Here is a 20,209-nt window from a genome sequence, read left to right on the forward strand (position 1 = left end):
CCAACAAGCTACTGCATGCAAAGTTATGGAACCAGCGTGGCCAGCTCTGGTGATGATGACTAAGCTATTAGTTTAGATCTAAGACACAAGAAAAATATATTAGATATTCAATGGATAGAATCTAAACACACAATCTAGACTGGTAGAACATCTCTAGCACTGCATATACCACACTGCATACCCACACTCATTTTCACCCTTCTACCGTCCTTCTACCCTCACACGACTTCCTGATATAATTATACATCACGGCTCTCCTTTTTGCTAACTCTATACCTCTATATTCCTCCATTCCTCCCGTATTTTATTGAACAATTACAGCTATAGACTAAGTATAGAATGTTTTGCGAGCATCAAAGATAATTATAATCAACCCTCGCAAAGTTCACATATTATGTGAACTTTGCGAGGGTTGATCAATTCGCAATAATAAAATTGCAAAATCTAAAATTATCACTAGTAAATACACATGATCCTTACCAGAACGCAATAGTTAGATCGCAAAGGGTGAAATTTTCTGCTGCTTGGGCTCATTGTGCCTCGGTGCGCATGCGCAAGTGAGGTATACGGTAGTGTGTTTGTGTGTGTGTGTGTGTAGACTGCTACAGCTGCTCAAGGATGAATCAAGTGCAAGTAAGAGTTTCTATATAGGCTTCTAGTCATGTTTACTTGGATTTGCAAAATAATGCTTCGTCCTCGAGTTATGCCTAGTTTTGCTTACTTGGAATGACATTGCAGTCTTTTCAGAAGAGTGCGTAGGGAAACTTGTCCATGGAGTGTTGCTACTCTATTTAGTAGTTAGCTCTGCACTAGAACGCTAGCTATTGGTAGCTGCAACAGTGAGAACAGAGCTGCAAGGCTCTATACAGATGCAACTATTAACCTTGGCTTGAACTTTTGGCATCGATCGTTTTAACAACAATCATGGCCGATCATTACCCACTCTTTGAGTTTCTCTGTGATCTTGGATTCTGCCTGCATGCAGCAAATTCAATGCAAGATTGTTCATCAATAATTAACCCTTTCCCGGCTTTGGACGACATATGTCGTCCAGCGGACCGAGATTTTTCAAAAATTTGCTGTGCAGGCTGTGTTGGAGCTATGCGCACGCTGTAGGTACCAGCACATGCGCATTGAGCTGCTCTTTCACATGGTATTTTCAACATCTTGCTTCGAGGTACCCTTTGTGCAGTACTGTCGAAAGAAAAGTGACCGTTTGATGATGACTTCAAGATCTTTGTAGTACAACCTCAGTGGGGCTCTAGAGCGCTAGACAGTGAGAATATCGATGCTTATGGCCTTGTAGAGTGAGAGGACAGTGACTGGGATCGTAGCTAGGTAGGAAGCTACCTCAAGCTAAAAAATAAAGAGCCTGAGGAGCCTGAAGGAGCTAGACCAAGTTTCTGGATCTGGTAAGTCTAGAGTAGCATTTGTACAACCTACTGTATTCTGATAGCTTCAGGATAGCTTCAGTATTAGGTTTGCTTAGGCTAGTTAGTACAGCAGTGGATATCATGAGCCACCATTGAACTTGTAAACGTGTGTGTAGGTGAAGAACGTTTCCCGGGAAAAGGGCGTCTGCTGATACGACCTCGCAGAGAAGTTTCGGCAGATCCTGATCGAACTATGTCACCGTGAGAACATTGAGAACACTTACTTAGTGTCTATAGTCACTTTGTGCCTTCGTATAATATTGTTTGTGTACATAATTGTGAATGTTTGTAAACAATCGCTAATTAGTTGGGGGTGGTCAGTTGCTAGGTAACGATGATGATGTCATGGTACCCCCAGGGTCTGGGCTACCTGTAGGAAATAGTTACGAGTGATTTCAATGTACGGTTCATAAGATATGGATTTTTAAAGAAAAACATGTATTTATTCTGTATTATTTTGTTTTAATTAAAGCCGGGAAAGGGTTAATGTGTGTAAAAGCGCTATTAGTAGGAATGTTATGCAGCTTTGGCACTTCCACCGAGGCATCAGCACCCTCGGTGCTTTCATTCCTCCAAGGTTTTTCACCAGCAAAATATTCTAGTAATATAGATTGATAAAGAACAGAAAAGAAGAGCCTGTGTAGGCTACTTCGACAGTATACTGCGGCAGGATATTAATATTACCATGTGAAAGAGCCGCTCAATGTGCATGTGCTGGTACCTACAACGTGCAAACAATTATCACTACCGCTGCCGTTATTATTTAAATTTTAAAGCTTAAATAATATTTTTATCCTATAGCTCATTTTGGAGCTATGACTTGCAATTGCATATAACTATAATTATATACCATTTTTTCGTATGCATGGTGGTATAATTATTTCGTATTGTATAGAGCATCATAAAAATTAAAACTATTAACGCAATACATTCTTCTGAGGTGTAGTGACATTTAATTGGGCAGTACGTTCATACGAAAATTTGCACCAAAGAAAATTACCCGCTATGATATACACTTCGTAGCAGGGCCAGGGAAAGCAGACTCCTTTTAGCATGAAAGCTGACACACTGTCTTCTTTGTATCATTATATTATTATAGTTGTATAGCATTATAACTAACTTTCATCTGCATACTAAAAAGTCACCAAAATACTTTGCTAAAAAGAGGCTATCTGTTTTTTGCTATTCTGCAGCAAATCACGATAATGTTTCCTGCATGACTCATCAATAATTGTTCATGCACAGTATTAATTAGCTGAGCTATAATTATGCTATCCAGTGCATGCATGCAATGATAGCTATAGCTAGCTCTATAAATTCTATCCTTTATAGGCTCGTCATCAAACTGGTGCTCAAGCCCCTAAAGGATCTGCCACTGACGCAAACAGAAGAAGAATTTACTTTATTCTGTATACATACAAGATTATCATAGCCTGTATACTTCAGCACATTGATATTGTAAAAGATCCCACTTCTAAACTATTAAGTTCTCACAATTCAATTCAACAATCTTCACTTCAACAACATAAATTCCACAACATTATTAGCTAACATCTACTAACTTACCATTGACAGCCACATTGCACTCTGAGATCAGGTACTTCATAGTGTTCAGCTTCCCCTCTTCGACTGCTAGTCCCAGTGGAGTTAGTCCGTCACCGACTATAATAGTGGTGAATCAAACAATGTGACAAAAAGGACCACCCCACTGATTAATTAGTGGGTGAGACTTTACTATAATAATAATAATGGAAACCATGCATGCATCGATATTGTTTCATTTCATCATAAATAAAATTAATATGATACACAGTATTATTATAATTATATACAGCAGCAACCTTTTATAAATTTCTTAATTGGGGGAAGTTGGGTTGTCACCCGGTTTCAAATACTTATTGTGATTTGAATAATTTTTAAGTTGGTTTCAGTTAGGCCTGTGCCAAATATTCAAATTTGTTCACCTATTATTCATATTCGCACTTTATCAGCCTATTATTTACTTCATCCACCTAAGCGAGGTATACGGTACTGCATGTGTTTGTGTGTCTGTGTGTGTATAGACTGCTACAGCTGCTCAAGGATCAATAAAGTGCAAGTAAGAGTTTCTATAGGCTTCTAGTCATGTTTTCTTGGATTTTTATTCGTGGATTTACAAAATAATGCTTCGTTCTCGAGTTATGCCTGGTTTTGCTTACTACTTGGAATGCCATTGCAGCTTTTTGAAGCACGTAGCCAAACTTGTTTACCGAGTATAATTGCTACTCTACTTAGTAGTTAGCTCTGCACTAGAACGCTAGCTATTCCATGGTAGCTGCAAGAGTGAGAAGAAAGCTGCAAGGCTCTGATGATGGCAGCCATTAATTTTAGACTTGAACTTTGGCATCGATCGTTTTTAACAACAATCATAGTCGATCATTACCCACTCTTTGAGTTTGCATGCAGCATGCAAATAATTCATCATGTATACCGTACTACGTGTATAAGCTTTATGTTATGTAGCTTTGGCATCTCCACCAAGGCATCAGCACCTGCGGTGCTTTCATTCAAATTAATGACACCTATTATTATGCCTCAGTGCGCATGAGCAACCGAGGTATACGGTAGTATGTTTGCAGGGGCGTAGCCAGGGGGGGTGCTAGGGGTGCTCGAGCACCCCCAACCAGCCTGAGTCAGTATACAAATCACAGAGAAATGTATCTGATTATCCAGCTGAGCACCCCTTCTCTTCCAGATCTTGCTGCAGTTAGGCTGTTAGCTAGCTAGTATAGCAAGGAAAACGATTCAGTCTCTAAACTGTGAGCTATTCTGGCTTGAATCTATGAACTAGTTCTCTTTTGTGATCGTGGCCAGCTTCTCTACGCAAATAAAGGGTCAGCCACGCCCTACTTGGCAGATAAGTTAATTATGACGTCATTAATAAGAGGTGTGGCTTCCGGTCAACCAAATTTCAGCGCTGCGCAGCTAAAAATCGGGCGCAAAGCACCCTCTTTCATCTATGATAGCACCCCTTTCTCCAAAATCCTGGCTACGCCCCTGGTTTGTGTGTGTGTGTGTGTGTGTGTGTGTGTGTGTGTGTGTGTGTGTGTGTGTGTGTGTGTGTGTGTCTGTGTAGACTGCTACAGCTGCTCAAGGATGAATCAAGTGCAAGTAAGAGTTTCTATAGGCTTCTGGTCATGTTTACTTGGATTTTAATTTGTGAATTTGCAAAATAATGCTTCGTTTTAGAGTTTTGCTTACTTGGAATGCCATTCCAGCCTTTTCAGAAGAGCACGTAGTTTACCGAGTGTTACTACTCTACTTATAGTAGTTAGCTCTGCACTAGAAAGCTATAGCTATTGGTAGCTGCAAGAGTGAGGAGGAGAGCTGCAAGGCTCTGCTGATGGCAGCCACTAATTTTAGACTTTAACTTTTGGCATCGATCGTTTTTAACAACAATCATGGTCGATCATTACTCTTTGAGTTTGCATGCAGCAAAATAATTATTGCAAAAATGTTCATCAGTATAAAAAAAGCTATTAGTAGCTTTATGTTACACCTGCGGTGCTTTCATTCAAATTATTCAACATTCACAGCAATGAAATAAAACACCTATAATAATTTTATTACAAATTATATATAGCACCATAAATTAATGGGATTTAATTTCAGCAGCTAATAACAAACTTTTATTAGCACACAACATGTGGTTTCAACATAAATGATTGGAATAACAATTAGATTTACTGATATGTAAAATGTGGGATATATTTTCACAGTGAATTATTATTCACATTGTAAAAAACTGCCTATTATTCAAAAATTAATTTTGGTACAGGCCTATAGTCCCAGTCCTGCACCTGAGTATGAGGCGCTTTATATAGGGCCGAGTGAAGCGAGTCTCTATAATAATAGTCATCTGTCTGTCTGTGATAGACGTACGGCACGGATTTTATCGTGATCCTACAATATAAAGTACCCGTTCCGTTTACGTAGTACACGTTTCATAACCTTTCCGTTTTGACACCATCATCTTAAAAGCGTTGCAATTTACTGTACCGTTGTTATTTACCGTTACATGTTGCAAGTACGTTGTAGAAAAGTGGCAAACAAAGAGACAATCCTAGTCATCTCAATTACTTAGCTATGCTATGGCTTATGTCTAGCTGTAATTAAGCCTATAGCTCTTGATCTATACATAATTATAACGCACTATTCACATGCAGGTTCTTCAACTTCTTATTAAAAAGATATTAATGTCTGCAGTCTCTATATAAATATGAGTCCTATCTCTGTTCTACAAGGTTAGAAAACGCTAGCTATAGCTAATAGCTATACAGCTAACTACTTCACAATAGCTATATATACGGTGGCCCTGAGCGTTACTATTAGTTCACCTTAGCTACTTGATAGTTCACCTACCTTAGCTACTTGATAGTTCGCCTACCTTAGCTACTGGGTAGTTCACCTACCTTAGCTACTTGATAGTTCACCTACCTTAGCTACTTGATAGTTCGCCAACCTTAGCTACTTGATAGTTCGCCTACCTTAGCTACTTGATAGTTCGCCTACCTTAGCTACTTGATAGTTCACCTACCTTAGCTACTTGATAGTTCGCCAACCTTAGCTACTTGATAGTTCGCCAACCTTAGCTACTTGATAGTTCGCCTACCTTAGCTACTTGATAGTTCGCCTACCTTAGCTACTTGATAGTTCGCCAACCTTAGCTACTTGATAGTTCGCCTACCTTAGCTACTTGATAGTTCGCCTACCTTAGCTACTTGATAGTTCGCCTACCTTAGCTACTTGATAGTGCGCCTACCTTAGCTACTTGATAGTTCGCCTACCTTAGCTACTTGATAGTTCGCCAACCTTAGCTACTTGATAGTTCACCTACCTTAGCTACTTTGAAGTTGATCTTTGAACTGTATGTTAATGCTGCTGGAGCCATGCAACTCAATATAAATGAGAGCTCCATGTATATATACAGGTACTGAGGATTATCTGCAGCCGGTTAGTGCTACCCTATGGGTAACAGCAATGCAAGATGAGAGTATCACACTTGATTCATTTGAAGTTACATGTTATTCACAATACTAGCTAGTCTAGCTTGGGGCAATAGAGCTAGGATTAAGATACTTTTTTCTTCTCTTCCCCCTCCCCCTCTGAGAAAAGGTCTGGCCCCAGACTAATACAACACATGCAGTTCAAGTTGTTCACGTTTATATCTCCTAATCCCATCGCAGCACAAGAATTCTGTACTATACAATGGTTTTGGTGTGGTACTCTAGTCTTGCATTGCTGTTAGATAATCCTCAGTACCTGTATACGTGCATATGTAGCTCTCATTATTGATCTCTAGTCGCTATGTACAGTACGGCTACAGCAGCATTAAATAGAATTAACATGCAGTTCAAAGGTCAATTGCATGCGAAGTAGCTAAGGTAGGTGAACTATCAAGTAGAACTATACCCAGTAGCTAAAGTAGGTGAACTACCCAGTAGCTAAGGTAGGTGAACTACCCAGTAGCTAAGGTAGGCGAACTATCAAGTAGCTAAGGTAGGCGAACTATCAAGTAGAACTATACCCAGTAGCTAAAGTAGGTGAACTACCCAGTAGCTAAGGTAGTAGAACTACCCAGTAGCTAAGGTAAGTGAACTACCCAGTAGCTAAGGTAGTAGAACTACCCAGTAGCTAAGGTAGGTGAACTACCCAGTAGCTAAGGTAGGTGAACTACCCAGTAGCTAAGGTAGGCAAACTATCAAGTAGCTAAGGTAGGCGAACTATCAAGTAGAACTACCCAGTAGCTAAGGTAGGTGAACTACCCAGTAGCTAAGGTAGGCGAACTATCAAGTAGCTAAGGTAGGCGAACTATCAAGTAGAACTATACCCAGTAGCTAAGGTAGGTGAACTACCCAGTAGCTAAGGTAGGCGAACTATCAAGTAGAACTATCAAGTAGCTAAGGTAGGCGAACTATCAAGTAGAACTGCCCAGTAGCTAAGGTAGGTGAACTACCCAGTAGCTAAGGTAGGCGAACTATCAAGTAGCTAAGGTAGGCGAACTATCAAGTAGCTAAGGTAGGCGAACTATCAAGTAGAACTATACCCAGTAGCTAAGGTAGGTGAACTACCCAGTAGCTATAAGGTAGGCGAACTACCCAGTAGCTAAGGTAGGTGAACTACCCAGTAGCTAAGGTAGGCAAACTACCCAGTAGCTAAGGTAGGCGAACTATCAAGTAGCTAAGGTAGGCGAACTATCAAGTAGAACTATACCCAGTAGCTAAGGTAGGTGAACTACCCAGTAGCTAAGGTAGGCGAACTATCAAGTAGAACTATCAAGTAGCTAAGGCAGGCGAACTATCAAGTAGAACTACCCAGTAGCTAAGGTAGGTGAACTACCCAGTAGCTAAGGTAGGCGAACTATCAAGTAGCTAAGGTAGGTGAACTATCAAGTAGAACTATACCCAGTAGCTAAGGTAGGTGAACTACCCAGTAGCTAAGGTAGGCGAACTATCAAGTAGAACTACCCAGTAGCTAAGGTAGGTGAACTACCCAGTAGCTAAGGTAGGCGAACTATCAAGTAGCTAAGGTAGGCGAACTATCAAGTAGAACTATACCCAGTAGCTAAGGTAGGTGAACTACCCAGTAGCTAAGGTAGGCGAACTATCAAGTAGAACTACCCAGTAGCTAAGGTAGGTGAACTACCCAGTAGCTAAGGTAGGCGAAGTATCAAGTAGCTAAGGTAGGTGAACTACCCAGTAGCTAAGGTAGGCGAACTATCAAGTAGAACTACCCAGTAGCTAAGGTAGGCGAAGTATCAAGTAGCTAAGGTGAACTAATAGTAACGCTCAGGGCCACCGTATATATAGCTAGCTGCGTGCAGAGCTGCATGGGTATATGACAATGGTTGAATAAGAAAAAACGCGTATTTATAATGAGTATACTACGGACATATACTACGTAAACGGAACGGGTACTTTATATTGGCTGCTACTGTAAAGTATCATTTGAGACGTGCACGCAATGGGTTGGGATATAGAAAGGTCAAGTGATTATGTCATTACTGTGTATGCATGCAAATAAGTATACTAACTTACTATTGATATCCACATTGCACTCTGTGATGAGGTACTTGATAGTGCCCAGCCTCTCCTCTCTGACTGCCACTCCCAGTGGAGTTAGTCCATCACTGGTCACAGCTCCTATAGTGGGGTGAGTCAGGACAGTGTCAGGAATGCACAAGACATTGTCTCAGAAACCATAACTAATGAACATCACTAACAACTACTGCCTGAACACCTCTACATGTCCCATACTGTATCTACCCAACTGTATACTCACAGTAAGTGGTGTATTATATACTCAAGACATACACAATGAGTTATGGGGGGCCTAACATTGCATAAGGTATAAGATATCATTGTTGAGACATACACAATTAATGGGTAGGTAGAAAGGTAAAGTGGTGCATGCCATTAGCAATCAGCGTACAACGATATTCACTCACCATTGACATCCACATTGCACTGATTGATCAGATAACGGACAATTGCAGTGTACCCAAACTTGCAAGCAAAGAAAAGTCGATTGTTCTCTGGAAAAAACGATAAAAAGTGGTTAATATGAAGCACTAGACCCTTGTGAGGGGTGGATTAATACTATAACAAAAGGAGCATCTGTTGCTATAGTCAGTAAATGACCAGTGTACACCTAATAATGAATCTCACCGTTAACTTTGGTAGTTACATCACCTTCATCTTTCAGTGTCAGCTCTAGGATACGAACTACTAGTGCAGAATCTGAGGTGAGAACAACAATTGCACAGTGAATATACTATTCTAATAAATATGCATGCATGATAGAATGTTCAGCGCAAAATGGATCACAGTCTACTGGGTATGGTCACAAGAGCAAGGGCTTATGGCTTAATTGATAACCTCATAATTATACAGGCCTATACTTGTATGATTCTACACAGGGTCTCACATCAGGGTCTCTGAATTAAGTAGTCACTTCAATATACCAGTCGTTATAAATTGCTAGCTTGATCAGACCTGAAGTGCGGCCATGCCTCCGTATATATACTGCATGTAGTTCTGGCTGCCCCAAGCAATAATTTTTAAATGTTGGTTTCAGTTAGGCCTGTGCCAAATATTCAAATTTTTTCATCTATTATTCATACTCGCACTTAATCAGCCTATTATTTAACTTCATCTGCCTAAGCGAGGTATACGGTAGTGTGTTTGTGTGTGTGTGTGTATAGACTGCTACAGCTGCTCAAAGATCAATGAAGTGCAAGTAAGAGTTTCTATAGGCTTCTAGTCATGTTTTCTTGGATTTGAATTCGTGGATTTGCAAAATAATGCTTCGTTCTCGGGTTATGCCTGGTTTTGCTTACTTGGAATACCATTGCAGCCTTTTCGGAAGAGTACGTTGCCAAACTTGTTTACCGAGTATTGCTACTCTACTTAGTAGTTAGCTCTGCACTAGAACGCTAGAGCTGCAAGAGTGAGAAGAGAGCTGCAAGGCTCTGCTGATGGCAGCCATTAATTTTAGACTTGAACTTTGGCATCGATCGTTTTTAACAACAATCATGGTCGATCATTACCCACTCTTTGAGTTTGCATGCAGCACGCAAATTAAAAAATGTTTATCATGTGTACCGTACTACGTGTATAAGCTTTATGTTATGTAGCTTTGGCATCTCCATCGAGGCATCAGCACCTGCGGTGCTTTCATTCAAATTGTTTTCCTTGCTATACTAGCTAGCTAACAGCCTAACTGAAGCAAGATCTGGAAGAGAAGGAATAATAAGATACATTTCTCTGTGATTTGTATATATACTTGACTCAGGCTGGTTGGGTGCTCGAGCACCCCTAGCACCCCCCTGGCTACGCCACTGGGGTAGGTATAGAAAGGTTAAAATGATGCATGCCATTAGCAATCAGCTTACAAAGATATTCACTCACCATTGACATCCACATTGCACTGATTGATCAGATAACGGACAATTGCAGTGTACCCAAACTTGCAAGCAAAGAGAAGTCGATTGTTCTCTGGAAAAAACGATAAAAAGTGGTTAATATGAAGCACTAGACCCTTGCGAGGGGTGGATTAATACTATAACAAAAGGAGCATCTGTTGCTAGTCAGTAAATGACCGCCACTCAGTGTACACCTAATAATGAATCTCACCGTTAACTTTGGTGGTTACATCACCTTTATCTTTCAGTGTCAGCTCTAGGATACGAACTACTAGTGCAGAATCTGAGGTGAGAACAACAATTGCACTGTGAATATACTACACTAATAAATATGCATGCATGATAGAATGTTTAGCGCAAAATGGATCACAGTCTACTGGATATGGTCACAAGAGCAAGGGCTTACGGCTTAATTGATAACCTCATAATTATACATATACTTGTATGATTCTACACAGGGTCTCACATCAGGGTCTCTGAATTAAGTAGTCACTTCAATATACCAGTCGTTATAAATTGCTAGCTTGATCAGACCTGAAGTGCGGCCATGCCTCCGTATATATACTATAGTTCTGGCTTCCTCAAGCTAGGTTTTTAATGTACTGTATTGATTTGATTAAACGCCCGGGCGTTTATTTCAGATCGAAGTCTTTAGAAGGGGCGTTTAAACGAGGAGGGCGTTTATTTATATCCAAACTTTTGCACAGCAGCAGTTATTGTGCTCTTCTTGGGCTACTGTCTTAGCTTAAATCTATTTCTCAGCTTAAATTTAAGTCATAGGAGTGCCCTCTGTGTCGGTATCTCTCTCTCTGCCATCGATGCATCACAAAAAAGTATTTTTATTCTATGCTGCTACGCTTGCAACTGGGTTCCACGTGCTATTTCAGCTCCACCCACAGTGCCACGCCCCATACATGGGCGATTATTTAAGATGGGCGTTTATTGACAAAGACAGAGCTTTTACCCTGGGCATTTATTCAAGGAGGGCGTTTAATCAAGTAAATACGGTACGTTTATTACGGCCGGATATGACGTTTTGGGTGTGATTTGAAGTATGAAAGTTTAAAATAATAGAGAGCATAACGATTCGATCTAGACAAAGTCGCAAATTACATTAGATTCAAGGTCAACCTGCACAGTCCCAATTAACTGAATTGCCGCGGTTATGATTTCATACCGCCCACCGCGGAACCAAAATTTAGTCAAATCGCTTGTTACTCGAGACTTTTCTTCTGCTCATAATTATATCTAAGAATTGCCGACAAACACTCAATACCTATAGATGCATGTATATAGACTTTACATGTGTAATAGAATTTTGCTCATCAGAACGTCCATCCTCTCTAACCACCACATGGGTTTCCGTACACTCTTGTTATAATTATTACTACGATAATACACAAAATAATTAAAAACATTAAATACCAGGCCTTATCAAGATCAAGCTATAACAATAATAATTATTATTGTAAAAACTTGATTACTAATATATAGCTCCCAGGCTTATAAGACGAAAATTACGTAAAATTATTATGAGGCTGCTCATGCAGTGCATGCATGGGTAGCTAGCTGAAGATCAGAGTATAATCCTGAATGTACATGCAACATAACATAATTGCATAATTATTGCTAAATCATCAGGCTATCGTTGTATTGAGCCTTTAACCCTTCCCCGTTTTAATTAAAACAAGAAAATACAAAATATAATTATAATAATTATCATGAACCATACATTGAAATGACTTGTAACAGGTAGCGCAGACCCCAGATGTATCTTGACACCATCTTCGTTACCTAGCAACTGACCACCCCCACTAATTAGCGATTGTTTACAATCATTCACAATTATGTACACAAACAATAATTATTGCATGAAGGCACAAAGTGACTAAAGACACTAAATAAGTGTTCTCAATGTTCTCACAGTGACACGGTTCAATCAGGATCTGCAGAAACTTCTCTGCGAGGTTGTATCGGCAGACGCCCTTTTCATTGAGGATTATAATGGGTCAATAATAGCTAGAAAATCGACCAGAGATTCCAACGTTCGGTCACAAAATTATTGACCGGGTGGAATTATCACGTGGCTTGTGTTCAATAAGATAAAAAACACGAAATGTCATGAGAAAAACAGATATCATTGAAATAGCCAAATTTGCGATAAAACCAGTGCATGCATGTATCATGCTAAACCTCGCTTCCAGGCCGCACTTCACATCAGGGAAGTGGCCGGTGAAGCATATCATGCTATGATAGCTAGCTCTAGCAAACAAGCAAGAGACAAGCTACTGTGGCTACTTTAGAGTGAGAATTAAGGACTGCACATTTTTCAACTTCTTAACCGACCACTTTGTGCTATATATAGTCTGATATTATTTTGTCACTTCACGTCCATTTGTGTACTAACTGGACTAAGCTATCAATTAAGACCACATAATTATAATTATGATGTTCTATACAGGTCCATGGTCTATAAGTTTTTCCTCTGGCTCTCCATGTTATAGTTTAATCTCTGAAAAGTATAGATTCCTATACCTATATATAGCTATATGATCCACATAATTAAGATGTTCTATATTATATATAGTTACTTACAAGGTCCAGGAGACTTGATCTATAATTATATATGCTCAGGAGCTTCTTCCTCTGGCTCTCCATACATGCTCTTTATTTATAGCTTGATCTCTGAAAAATAGATTCCTATGATCCCAGTCACTGTCCTCTCACTCAATAATTATAAGCATCGTTGTTTAGCTGCCCTATATAACCTCCCTGAGGTTGTACTACGAAGATATTGGAGCCATTATCAAACGGTCACTAATATTAGTCTCGTTCCCAGGCCTTTTTTCTTGCCGTTGTTCATCCATAAATAAAAAAGAATAGCAAAATAAGGCAGCATGGAAATTAGGGTACAGTTAAGAAAAAGTAAGGGCCTGGTTTAGGAAATGGCGTGATCCACAAGGATATTTATGAACGTGGGAGATATGTAGCCCACAATCGGGACGTAAGGTATTCTCCCACGCAGTCACAGTTAATAATAATTATAAGACTTGTATACTGAGACACTGCCAACAAGCTACTGCATGCAAAGTCATGGAACCAGCGTGGCCAGCTCTGGTGATGATGACTAAGCTATTAGTTTAGATCTAATGGGAAATGTTTTCTTCACCTACACACAGGTTTACAAGTACAATGGTGGCTCATGATGTCCACTTGTGTACTAACTAGACTAAGCATAACATACTGAAGCTATCCTGACTACATTATGATACTCTATAGTTACTTACAAGGTCCAGGACTTTGGTTCATGCTCAGGAGCTTCTTCCTCCGGCTCTTCAGGCTCTATATTTATAGCTTGACCTCTGAAAAGTAGTTTACTCTCTTGGTATGATCCCAGTCACTGTCCTCTTACTCAACAAGGCCATAAGCATCGTTATTCTCACTGTCTAGCTGCCCTAGAACCTCGCTGAGGTTGTGCTATGAAGATCTTGTAGCCATTATCAAACGGTCACTTTTCTTTTGACAGTACTGCACGAAGTGTACCTCGAGGCAAGATATATTAAAGATACCACGTGAAAGAGCAGCCCAATGCGCATGTGCTGGTACCTACAGTGTGCGCATGTAGCTCCAACACAGCGCCCACAACGATTTTTTGAAAATTATCACTACCGCTGCCGTCATGCATATGACGGCTAAAGCCGGGAAAGGGTTAAGCCATCAATTGTTAGTTTCAGCAGCTAATAATAAATTTTTATTAGCACACAATATTTTTTCAAATGATTGGAATAACAATTAGATTTACTGATACGTAAAATGTGGGACATAATTATTTTCACAGTGATTTATTATTCACATTGTAAAAAAGACTGCCTATTATTCAAAAAATTTTTCCGGAATATTTGGTACAGGCCTATAGTCCCAGTCCTGCACCTGAGTATGAGGCGCTTTATAGGGCCGAGTGAAGCGAGTCTCTATAATAATTATAGTCATCTGTCTGTCTGTGATGGACGTACGGCATGGATTTTATCGTGATCCTACAGTAGCGGTCAATATAAGTACCCGTTCCGTTTACGTAGTACACCCGTAGTACGTTTCATAACGTTTCCATTTTTACACCATCATAAGTATTAAAAACGTTGAAATTTACTGTACCGTTTATTTACCGTTACATGTTGCAAGTACGTTGTAGAAAAGTAGCAAACAAAGAGACAATCCTAGTCATCTCAAGTACTTAGCTATGCTATGGCTTATGTCTAGCTGTAATTAAGCCTATAGCTCTTGATCTATACATAATTATAACGCACCATTCACACTTCTCATTCAACTTCTCATTAAAAAGATATTAATGTCTGCAGTCTCTATAATTATATAAATATGAGTCCTATCTCTGTTCTGCAAGGTTAGAAAACGCTAATATCTATATAATTATACAGCTAACTATAACTTTACAATAATTATATAGCTATATATAGCTGCGTGCAGAGCTGCATGCATGGGTATGACAATGGTTGAATAAGAAAAAACGCGTATCTATAATGCGTACTATACGGACGTACTACGTAAACGGAACGGGTACTTTATATTGGCTGCTACTGTAAAGTATCATTTGAGACGTACACGCAATGGGTTAGGATATAGAAAGGTCAAGTAATATATGTCATTACAGTGCATGCATGCGTATACTAACTTACTATTGATATCCACATTGCACTCTGTGATGAGGTACTTGATAGTGTCCAGCTTCCCCTCTCTGACTGCCATTCCCAGTGGAGTTAGTCCATCACTGGTCACAGCTCCTATAGTGGTGAGTCAGGACAGTGTCAGGAATGCACAATACATTGTCTCAGAAACCATAACTAATGAACGTCACCAACAACTATTGCCTGAACACCTCTACATGTCCCATACTGCACCTACCCAACTATACCCACAGTAAGTGGTGTATATATAATTATACTCAAGACATACACAATGAGTTATGGGGGGCCTAACATTGCATAAGGTATAAGATATCATTGTTGAGACATACACAATTAATGGGTAGGTAGAAAGGTAAAGTGATGCATGCCATTAGCAATCAGCGTACAAAGATATTCACTCACTATTGACATCCACATTGCACTGATTGATCAGATAACGGACAATTGCAGTGTACCCAAACTTGCAAGCAATAAGAAGTCTATTGTTCTCTGGAGAAAACGATAAAAAGTGGTTAATATGAAGCACTATAGACCCTTGTGAGGGGTGGATTAATACTATAACAAAAGGAGCATCTGTTGCTAGTCAGTAAATGACCGCCACTCAGTGTACACCTATAATAATGAATCTCACCGTTAACTTTGGTGGTTACATCACCTTCATCTTTCAGTGTCAGCTCTAGGATACGAACTACTTGTGCAGAATCTGAGGTGAGAACAACAATTGCACTGTGAATATACTACGATAATAAATATGCATGCATGATAGAATGTTCAGCGCAAAATGGATCACATGCAGTTTACTGGATATGGTCACAAGAGCAAGGGCTTAATTGATAACCTCATAATTTTACAAATTAACAAGCCTATACTGCATGTATGTTTCTACATCAGGGTCTCACATCAGGGTCTCTGAATTAACCCTTTCCCCGCTTTAGCCGACTATAGTCGGCATGGCTACTGATAAATTAAAAAAAATCATTGTGCACGCTGTGTTGGAGCTATGCACACACTGCAGATACCAGCACATGTGCATTGAGCTGCTCTTCCACATGGTATTTTTAATATTTTGCTTTGAGGTACGGTTCGATCAGAATTGTCGAAAGAAAAGTGACCGTTTTATAATTGCTACAAGATCTTCGTAGTACAACCTCAGGGAGGTTCTAGGGAAGCTAGAGAGTGAGAATATCGATGCCTATGGCCTTGTAGAGTGAGAGAACAGTGACTGGGATCATAGCTAGGTAGGAAGCTTCCTTTCAGAGGTCAAGCTAAAAAGAAAGAGCCTGAGAATCCTGAGGAAGACGCACTTGAGGTGGACCATCTTCCTGAACCTGGTAAGTCACTATAGAGTAGCATTTGTAGTCTTGATAGCTTCACTATAGGTTTATTTAGGCTAGTTAGTACAACAGTGGACATCATGAGACACCATTAAATTTGTAAACCTGTGTGTAGGTGAAGAAAATATTTCCCGGGAAAAGGGCATCTGCCGATAGAACCTCAAATACAAGTTTCTGCAGATCATGATTGAGTCCTGAGTGAGCCATGTCACCGTGAGAACATTCTGAACACTTATATCATGTGTTCAGTCACTTCGTAACATCATACAATATTGTTTGTGTACATAATTGTGAATTTTTGTTAACAATTGTTATTTGTGGGGTGGTGGTTGGTTGCTAGGCAACAATGATGATTCCATGAATGCGACAGGTCCGGTTCTACCTGTAGAACTTTGTTACAAGTGTTTTTAATATACGGTTCATGAGTTATAAATTTTTTAACCCTTTCCCGGCTTTGGACGACATATGTCGTCCAGCGGACCGAGATTTTTCAAAAATTTGCTGTGCGGGCTGTGTTGGAGCTATGCACACACTGTAGGTACCAGCACATGCGCATTGAGCTGCTCTTTCACGTGGTATTTTCAACATCTTGCTTCGAGGTACGCTTTGTGCAGTATACTGTCGAAAGAAAAGTGACCGTTTGATGATGACTTCAAGATCTTCGTAGTACAACCTCAGTGGGGTTCTAGAGCTGCTAGACAGTGAGAATATCGATGCTTATGGCCTTGTAGAGTGAGAGGACAGTGACTGGGATCATAGCTAGATAGGAAGCTACCTCAAGCTAAAAAATAAAGAGCCTGAGGAGCCTGAAGGAAGTTTCTGGATCTAGTAAGTCTAGAGTAGCATTTGTACATACTGTATTCTGATAGCTTCAGGATAGCTTCAGTATAGGTTTGCTTAGGCTAGTTAGTACAGCAGTGGATATCATGAGCCACCATTGAACTTGTAAACGTGTGTGTAGGTGAAGAACGTTTCCCGGGAAAAGGGCGTCTGCTGATACGACCTCGCAGAGAAGTTTCAGCAGATCCTGATCGAACTATGTCACCATGAGAACATTGAGAACACTTACTTAGTATCTATAGTCACTTTGTGCCTTCGTATAATATTGTTTGTGTACATAATTGTGAATGTTTGTAAACAATCGCTAATTAGTTGGGGGTGGTCAGTTGCTAGGTAACGATGATAATGTCATGGTACCCCCGGGGTCTGGGCTACCTGTAGGAAATAGTTACGAGTGATTTCAATGTATGGTTCATAAGATATGGATTTTTAAAGAAAAACATGTATTTATTCTGTATTATTTTGTTTTAATTAAAGCCGGGAAAGGGTTAAACAAAATATGCGAATATTCACTTTTAATTAAAGCAGGGAAAGCGTTAAGTAGTCACTTCAATATACCAGTCGTTATAAATTGCTAGCTTGATCAGACCTGAAGTGCGGCCATGCCTCCGTATATACTGTAGTTCTGGCTGCCCCAAGCTAGGTTTTTAATGTACGTTTATTACGGCCGGATATGACGTTTTGGGTGTGATTTGAAGTATGAAAGTTTAAATAGAGAGCAGTGGCGTAGGCAGGGGGTGGCAAACGGGGCAAATGCCCCCCCTTTTTCTGGATCTCTACTACTCAGCTCAGGGTTAGTGTAGCTGATTATCTTGCTGAGCACTCCCTTTCTTCCCAATCTTGCTGCAGTTAGCTAGCTAGTAGGCAAGCAAAACGATTTAGTCCCTAAACTGTGAGCTATTCTGGTCTAAATCTATAGACAGTTCTTGTTCTTTGCTAAACTAGCTTTCTAAACATCAGGCCACACCCAACTAAATAGAGATCAATTATGACGTCATAATTAAGAGGCGTGGCTTCCGGTCAAAATTCGGCGCTGCGCGGCTGATAGGTTTTGCCCCCTCTTCCAAAAAATCCTGGCTACGCTCCTGGAGAGCATAACAATTCGAGACAAAGTGGCAAATTAGTCATTAGATTCGAGGTCAACCTGCACAGTCCCAATTAACCGAATAGCCGCGGTTATGATTTCATACCGCCCACCGCGTAACCAAAATCTAGTCAAATCGCTTGTTACTCGAGACTTTTCTTCTGCTTATAATGATATCTAAGAATTGCCGACAAACACTCAATGCCTATAGATGCATGTATATAGACTTTACATGTGTAATAGAATTTTGATCATCAGAACGTCCATCCTCTCTAACCACCACATGGGTTTCCGTACACTCTTGTTATAATTATTACTACGATAATACACAAATTGAATACGAGGCCTTATCTAGATCTAGCTATAATATTGTACAAACTCGATTACTAATAGCTCCCAAACTTATAAGGGGGTGTTTCAGCACCCTGAGTCCCTAGCTCGATACGAATGCACATAATATGATAATCAGCTAACGTAACCAACAAGTATTGCCTTCTTATAGAACACCTGTTATAGCTTCCTTGGCCAATACAACAACATTGAGGGGAGGGGTAATTTAGCCCATTTTGAATGATACTTTTGGAGATTTATTATTAGCAGTTGCTTTTCCGCACATGCATGCTGAGTATATCTACCACGGTATTGTCAAGGAGAATAACTCATCCACCAGGCCTGTATCAAGTACGTGCATGTGTGTTTGGAAAAGGGGTAGTATAATAAGCACAAGGCTAACTGGGTTGGATGGAACTTTGTCCGATGAAGCATAAAATTGACTCAAACGGAACGCACATTATTTTGGTTTTATGATAATACTGTATAGCTACATGCATCTAGTTTAATTTATAATTATAGTTCATCAGAAAAGACGAAAATTAAATAAAATTATTATGAGGCTGCTCAGTGGGTAGCTAGCTGAAGATCAGAGTATAATCCTGACTGTATACATGCAACATAACATAATTGCATAATTATTGCTAAATCATCAGGCTATCGTTGTATTGAGCCTTTAACCCTTTCCCCGTTTTAATTAAAACAAGAAAATACAAAAACAATTTTCTAATTATCATGAACCATACATTGAAATGACTTGTAACAGGTAGCGCAGACCCCAGAGGTATCTTGACACCATCTTCGTTACCTAGCAACTGACCACCCCCACTAATTAGCAATTGTTTACAAACGTTCACAATTATGTACACAAACAATAATTATTGAATGAAGGCACAGAGTGACTAATAAGTGTTCTCAATGTTCTCACGGTGACACAATCAAGATCTGCAGAAAGTTATCTGCGAGGTCGTATCAGCAGACGCCCTTTTCCCGGGAAAGGTTTTCTTCACCTACACACAGGTTTACAAGTTCAACGGTGGCTCATGATGTCCACTGCTGTACTAAATACAGTTATATTGAAGCTATTAAAACTACAGATGCTACTCTAGACTTACCAGATCCAAGAAGTTGTTCCATCGCAAGAGCTTCTTCCTTCCTCAGGCTCTAGCTTGAGATAGCTCGTTATCTAGCTATGATCCCAGTCACTGTCCTCTCACTCTACAACGCCATAAGCATCGATATTGTCACTGTCTATATAGCTTCCCTAGAACCTCACTGAGGTTGTACTACAAGGATCTATCAAATGTGACAGGGCCTAGGAAAACACCCCTTAACGCGGGTGTACCCAAGTTTATTTTTATTGTTGAATCGGATAAAGCGTTCTCTAAGCTTCAAAATGATACCAAGATCGACCTCCTAGCTATTTTCTATCCGGAGATATGTTCGAGGGAACGCTACAAAGTATTGCAACGCCCTCTTGAGTAAATGACGCTCAAACGTCATGAATAATTGAAGTTCAATTATTG

At 39.9% G+C, this 20,209-nt stretch overlaps 1 protein-coding gene and 3 long non-coding RNA genes across 4 annotated transcripts in view; 2 read left to right on the plus strand and 2 right to left on the minus strand.

The window, feature by feature from the left end:
- The window catches only part of LOC135338445 (uncharacterized), a 127,177-nt gene that overhangs the window by 8,054 nt on the left and 98,914 nt on the right, over positions 1–20,209 (minus strand). The window contains exons 5-8 of the mRNA XM_064534568.1: positions 15,727–15,798; positions 15,498–15,584; positions 15,087–15,191; positions 3,000–3,095 (exon numbers count right to left, since the gene is read on the minus strand). Coding sequence (XP_064390638.1) covers positions 3,000–3,095; positions 15,087–15,191; positions 15,498–15,584; positions 15,727–15,798 — 360 coding nt within the window. The remainder of the gene's footprint in view (positions 1–2,999; positions 3,096–15,086; positions 15,192–15,497; positions 15,585–15,726; positions 15,799–20,209) is intronic.
- LOC135338661 (uncharacterized) lies at positions 608–1,731 on the plus strand. The gene is made up of 2 exons (XR_010395708.1): positions 608–1,412; positions 1,550–1,731. It is a non-coding gene; the product is annotated as an uncharacterized LOC135338661 (long non-coding RNA).
- Positions 15,934–20,209, plus strand: part of LOC135338601 (uncharacterized) — a 74,688-nt gene continuing 70,412 nt past the window's right edge. The window contains exons 1-2 of the long non-coding RNA XR_010395636.1: positions 15,934–16,426; positions 16,545–17,111. This is a non-coding gene — a long non-coding RNA (uncharacterized LOC135338601). The remainder of the gene's footprint in view (positions 16,427–16,544; positions 17,112–20,209) is intronic.
- On the minus strand, positions 19,387–20,157 carry LOC135338652 (uncharacterized). The gene is made up of 2 exons (XR_010395697.1): positions 19,799–20,157; positions 19,387–19,693 (listed from the first exon to the last, which is right to left on the minus strand). It is a non-coding gene; the product is annotated as an uncharacterized LOC135338652 (long non-coding RNA).

The sequence above is a fragment of the Halichondria panicea genome, chromosome 7 (genome assembly GCF_963675165.1).
Source record: "Halichondria panicea chromosome 7, odHalPani1.1, whole genome shotgun sequence".
Taxonomy (NCBI): Eukaryota; Metazoa; Porifera; class Demospongiae; order Suberitida; family Halichondriidae; genus Halichondria; species Halichondria panicea.